The sequence below is a fragment of the Nuphar pumila genome, chromosome 6 (genome assembly GCF_984573655.1).
Source record: "Nuphar pumila chromosome 6, dmNupPumi1.hap1.1, whole genome shotgun sequence".
NCBI lineage: Eukaryota > Viridiplantae > Streptophyta > Magnoliopsida > Nymphaeales > Nymphaeaceae > Nuphar > Nuphar pumila.
In genome coordinates this window covers 122,528,947-122,535,172 of record NC_143254.1, presented here as the reverse complement: position 1 = coordinate 122,535,172, position 6,226 = coordinate 122,528,947, and the positions used below count along the sequence as shown (strand labels likewise).

The following is a 6,226-nucleotide window of genomic DNA, read 5'->3' as shown; positions in this document are numbered from 1 at the left end:
ACAATTTGCAAACATATTATATATATATATATATATATATATATATATATATATATATATATACCTTATGCGAGCTTAATCGAGTTCCGAGCCTGAACTTGTGTTCAATCTCGGCTCATATTTTTTCGAACCAGTTTTAGCCTAACTTAAATGGGTCGAGCTTGAGCCGAACCCGAGTAGTGCATCCCCTATTCACAAACAAACCCATTGGCTCCACACTGTCACCACATCAATTTACACTTTTCATAGGACATTTGGAAGACACTCACTTATTCAAAAAGATTGAGAAAAATTGGGATATTGCATTACAGGGCACAACACAACATCCCAACTTTGTACACAAAAGGGTGCAACCAAACACCTGAACAAGAAAGAAAAAGAAAAAGCCAGACTTATCCAGAAAAACTGGGATAACTCAGGATATTGCATCTGACCACAGCACAATATCCAATGAAAGCCAGAAAAGGCGAGAGGAGTAAAGTAAGATGGAAGCCAATTAATCCCTATCCTTAACAATCACCATATACAAGTTAACCAACTGTAGTAAGAAAAAAAAAAGGAAGAAGAAATTACACAGAGGCTCTGCTTATTATGCCGCAGGGATGGTAGGGTTGAAACTCCGGCAGGACGAGAGGGACTTCTGGTGGCCACCCTGGCAGAAGAAGAAGGCGTTGGGGCACCGGAAGAGGCAGTTATCGGCGAGGCTCACGGTGATCATTCCCGGCTTCAGGCTAAGCAGCCCCATGGGGATGGGCCCGAACAGGTAGTTCCCGGCGAGCATCAGCCTGGCGAAGGGCTCCACCCCCATCTCCCCCGGAGACACCACCACCTTCACGGCGTAGGCCGTCGGGATCATCCCCGTGAGGAGGTTGTCCTCCAGTGATACCGCCGAGAGCTTCGGCATCATCGCAAGGAACGCCGGCAGGAATCCGGCCAGCCGGTTGCCCTTCAGGTCCAGCGCGATCAGCTCGCTCTTCGTCCCGAAGCTCGCCGGCGTCTGCAACCCCTCGAATTTGTTGAAGGAGAGGGTGAGCTGCTGGAGCGACGGGTGCTCGAACAGGGCCGAGGGGATCGTGCCCGACAGCCGGTTCCGGCTCAGGTCCATCACCTGGAGGTACTTCAGCTCTACGATTTTCTGCGGGAGTTTGCCTTCTAACAGATTGTTTCGCATCGAAATCTCTAATAACGAAACCGGTGGGTTCTCCGGAAAAGTTCCTGATATTTGATTATCGCTCGCATCCAAGAAATTTAAGGCCCGAAGACTACTCAGGTCGGGAAACCGGCCGGAGAGATTGTTTCCTTGGAGCTCGAGTCTCTGAAGAGACTTGAGTCCAGAGAAAGTACCAGGCACGGTCCCCGTGAGTTGGTTGTTATCGAGGTAAAGTTCTTCCAGCGTTGATAAACGGCCGATCTCCGGAGGGATATTGCCAGAAAAGGAATTGCGAGAAAGGGTAAGATGCTGAAGGTAGGAAAGATTAGCGATGGAGGCGGGGATGGAGCCGTTGAGGTAGTTTCCGGGGAGTTGGAGGATGGTGAGGAATTGGAGGTTTCCGACGGAAGTTGAAAGGGTTCCGGCGTACCCGGCGCTGTCGAGGGTGATCTCAACAACCCTCTTCTGGCCGGAGGAGGATGGTTGGTCGCACCTGAAACCGCAGGTGAAGCGTTGGCCGTAGATATTGTCGCACGGGTCGACGGAGAAGTCCCAGGAGCTGAGGCAGGAGCCCTGGGGGATGGAGGTGGGGTCTATGGTAACCTTAATTTGCTTGAGGGCTTCTCTGTCAATGGGAGAGGTGATGCAGTTGGCTGTTGCCAAGAGGAAGAGGAGGAAAACCAGTGTTACCATCTCGATTCTTTCTTCTATCAATGCTCCCTTCAAGAGAGAAAGAAAGGGAGCAGACTGTGTGCTATATGAAAGAAAGAAAGAAAAATAAAGCATCACTTTGGTCCTTTGAGGGTGTTTTTGTCTTTTCGCTAATCGGCAATGCAGAGAGCACCCACTTTGAGGTAATCCTTGTTACTTATACATGACGTGAAGAATAAGAACTTTTGGTGATTCAGGACATCTGAATAAGGCATATTACAGTGATGCCAACTCTATAAGAATAAAAAACAATATCATCGTCCCCACCGCTTGCTAACTCTTTTGAAGAAATACCAACTGGTATCAAAATCAGGACATAGGTTGGTTTTTTAGAGTACCACCGACAATAAAAATAGCACAGTCCTCTCTTTCTCCCGAGTACAAGAATCAGCAGGGCATTAATGCATATGAATTATGGAACCCTTCTTATTCACCGTGAATTAGCTATTTAATATTTTTTTTAAGAATGAAAATTTTATTATTATTCAGAAAGAAGTTAACAAGGGTGCGATCCTGAGAATTGTTGGTCAGAAGGTTACAAAGAAGCACAGGAAAAGATTTGAAAATGGGCAATAGCCATATATAGGAGATCATCACCAGATAATGTACAAGCTACCAGATGAAAAACCTCGAAGAGAGCGGTTTTTGAACACTCTTTGGTGTGAACAGTTGCCCCTTGAAGATGCGATTATTTCTTCTTCTTCTTTTTTGAAAGGCAAGCTGGGGTTAGGCGGACCCAACCAGAACAATAGCCGTCCCATGTGGCAGAGGGATTCGATCCTGCGGCTTCAGCTTGACACAGCACCCCGCTTAACACATGGGATACCACCTTGGTGGTGATTATTTCTTATTTCTTTGGATCCAAACCATCCACCTTGGTGTCTTTTTAATCCGATATGGATTTTGATCTACCTGGATGTCTTTGGTGAGACCTATTTTTCGAGGCAAATTTTCTAGATTTAGTGGTCCACAGGACAACAAGGGCTTCATGTAATAATATGGGTTGGACATGAACACAGTTGCAAGCAGTTAAAGAAGGAGCGTGAGAGCTTATTAGGTACTTGGTGTTTGCTGTGAAAAGAACCAGCCATGTGAGAACATTGATGCCGTTCAAAATATATAATAACCATTCTATGCCTCTTTAGTATTTTGTTGGTTTTGTTTTGCCCAGTTAGCATTACTACGTGGGGTCTCATGCCCAGAGTGTAGCATACATGCATCTCTCATGAGCACCAAAGATTAGAAGCCCAAAATCATCATATAATAATATCATTTTCATACTTTGCAATCATTTACAATTGATTTGTGGTTTACCAACACTCAAGCACACTTTGCCAAAGTGGTTGGTCAAATACATAAGTTTTAAATTTGAACTTCATATTTTTTTTATGTGGCCATTCTATGCAATTTGCTGTAAAAAAATCGCAAGAGTATCCAAAGAATACACCCGTTAATAAGTGAACTAAATGCACTAAAGAAATGATGAAACCAAAGTATCAAGCGAGGAGATTTGCTCACTTTATAAAGATGCCCATGTGGGAATTCTAACCCGAAACCTCAGCTTGATTATCCAATATATATATTATCAACATGCAATTCCGCAGCAATATTATTATTTTTATTCCGCTTCAAATGCAAGTGTATTTTGAATGTGTGTTGTTCCACGTTGGTAGGTAAAGTGGATCTGTGTGATATCCTAGTGCAAGATTTGAAATGCCTGATCTGAGGCCAGGTGTGGCCCTTCTGTAATTATTCAAGAAAGTAAGGGTTTTTAGCTTGCAATATCTTACTTTAGATTGCCAACAGGGAGGTGCATTTGAAGTCTGGTCCACAGAACTGCTCCTGAGTCCTAACGTGACCATGTACGGTCAAACTCAACATGTCAGGGCCTCAGTTGGAAGGCAAAACACCCCCAAGGTTAAGCACACAACCAGAAACACAAGGAAAAGAAATAAAACGGCCACAGTGAATTTTCAAAGGAAAAAATATTGTCTCGCATCTTTTTTGTTGGTCATAACGGTTTGTTTGCAACTTGGTGAAACGTAATCTTGTGCCCGTTATTGGTAAAATTTCATTTACGGGCTAACCTTTTTGCCTGTAATCCCAAAATTGCACCTCACATATTAGCCTTTCTTTTTTCTGAAAACTACTGAAAGGGAACCGCAGGATAACCTCCATCATCCCGGGGAACACAATTCTTTTGAGTTTTCTGTATTGCCTTTTGGACTTGAAAAGTACTTGTGCATTTCTTATAAAAGAAAAAAGGGCAAGTATTTTAGCATTTGAAATTATTATTGACATCTTGACTCAACTTAACTAACTTGAGTTAGTGGTCGATGATAAGAGTAGGTCTCTGTTCAGAAGTTTCTAAAGAAAGCAGAAAATCATACTAGAAATTTCAGAAACATTAGGTCTTTTTTTTGGAGTTAGGGGCAAAAAGTTGGACCCTAATAAATTTTTCCTTAAATTATTTGATAGAATCATATTTCATCTTTACCTTTAGTAAGGAAGAAGGCTAATTATATGGCTTTACCTAGGTTCCTGTTTCGTTACTTTTGGCTATTTTTGGGAGCTGATATTTGTCAATGAAATGTTAAATCTTGGATTTGTCAAATCCAGAATTCGGGCGCCTTTAGATTTTTGCTAAATCTCATAGCTGTTTGGGATCTAGAATTTGGCGATCAGCTGGAGTTGTTCATCACAAGTAGGGGTATCAACGGGTTGGGTTTGGTTCAGACTCAGGTGGTACTAGACTTTGGAACCAGTTTTCAGGTATGGTATCGGGTTCGAACCCAGGTATAATCGGGTCTACTATACAGAAAAACCATACCCGGACCCAATAAGAACTACATGAACCAGACCCGTACCATACCTTATAAAACCATTTTTTTTATCATTTTTACATTGAAAATTTATGGGTCTTAAATGGAACTCGGGTCAGGTCCGGGTCTGGTATAAAATTTCACAAACTATACCTAGGTCCACGTATTAATCGGACCTTTGGGTCTAGACTCGGGTATCACCATATCTGGACCCTATAGGATTTGATTCGGGTCGGGTAAACCTGGCCCGTTGACACCCCTAGTAGCAAGCATCGATGGCTCTTAAAAATTTTGTGGGTTCCATTTAAGATTTATATAAGATATTATAGGCCATGGTGTTTTGATAATGTTGATACCCAGTAATGAAAGGCCACTGACCCCTGACCATACCGTCAGAGTAGACACTAACCTGATCAGCACCCCCCACCCCCACCGACTACGGGCTCCCAAACAGTCAGAAAAATAGTGCATGCAGTTACTTTTTCTAGCATTATTTGCATAATGTTTCATTAGTTGTTTATTGGTTTCTCCTCTCCTCTGGTCAACCGTATGAGATCATGCTCCTCTTTTGAACCGTCGCTCTCTGTTTGACGATTGTTTTTTTTTCTTGGCATTACCGTTCGATGTGAAGTCTTCTTTTGTTCTTCTCTCTTGCCTCAATCTGTTAACGAAAGAATACAAGAACACAAAATGGGGGCATTCATCAAAAGCTGGTGGATACGTTAAGGTGAAGATTTTTAAAGTACCTTTTAGTGTGATCATAATATATACAAAATTAAGAAGAGCCTGAAAAAATGATTGGCTGGCCTACGACAAGTCAATGTCTATATTTTTGGAGCTGGTAACATTTGGTTAAACTAGTGTGTGTGTGGGGGAGAGGGTGTTGCGTGTGCACCCTCGGAACATACACAGTGCGTGTTCTGAGGTCTTCACTGAGCGCTGCGTGGTGCTCAGTGAGGTGTACGGGGTAGCTGTACACTACCATACATCAGCCTGCAGGATGTACACAGCTCTCTCCCTATGCCCCCACTGAACCCAAGAACACGCACCGTAGCTACAGTGTGTGTTCCGAGGGAAACATATAACCTGCCCGCGCGTGTGGGGGTTTGAGAACGATTAACATCTAGTTAAACTACTGTCATGGTGGTGGTTTTTTTTTTTATCAATTTATAACTCGAATAAACCGCAGCTGGCATAAAGACTTGGTCTTGCTGACTCAGCCTGCTATACCTACAGTCATCATGTCGGCAGCATAAAACTTTGAGGTTAAAGACCGCTATACCCGAAGCCTATGCTGGTCCCATTACAATCAAACCTTGACCACCCGTCTAAACGACCAAGGCCCCACCCCACTATATCAACCCCAACCATATCAACTCCGCTTGGGGTCTATGGTGGCGGTTTGCAATAATGACATTATAAAGGCTCTTTTTTTTGTATGTAACATAGATAGGCAGCGGACTTGGGGAGAAAATGTTAACCTCTTCCTACCAAGTTTTGATTCCCACAGGTGTATGGGTGTCTTTAACTGGTGGATTATATA

The 6,226-nt window shown here is 43.2% G+C and overlaps 1 protein-coding gene across 1 annotated transcript; it reads right to left on the bottom strand.

The window, feature by feature from the left end:
• Window positions 1-422: 422 nt before the first annotated feature.
• On the bottom strand, window positions 423-1,869 carry LOC149835998 (uncharacterized). Its single transcript, XM_090010746.1, has one exon. It carries the CDS (start codon window positions 1,841-1,843, stop codon window positions 590-592), a length of 1,254 nt encoding a protein of 417 aa, XP_089866872.1. The 5' UTR covers window positions 1,844-1,869; the 3' UTR covers window positions 423-589.
• Between the last annotated feature and the right edge of the window lie 4,357 nt (window positions 1,870-6,226).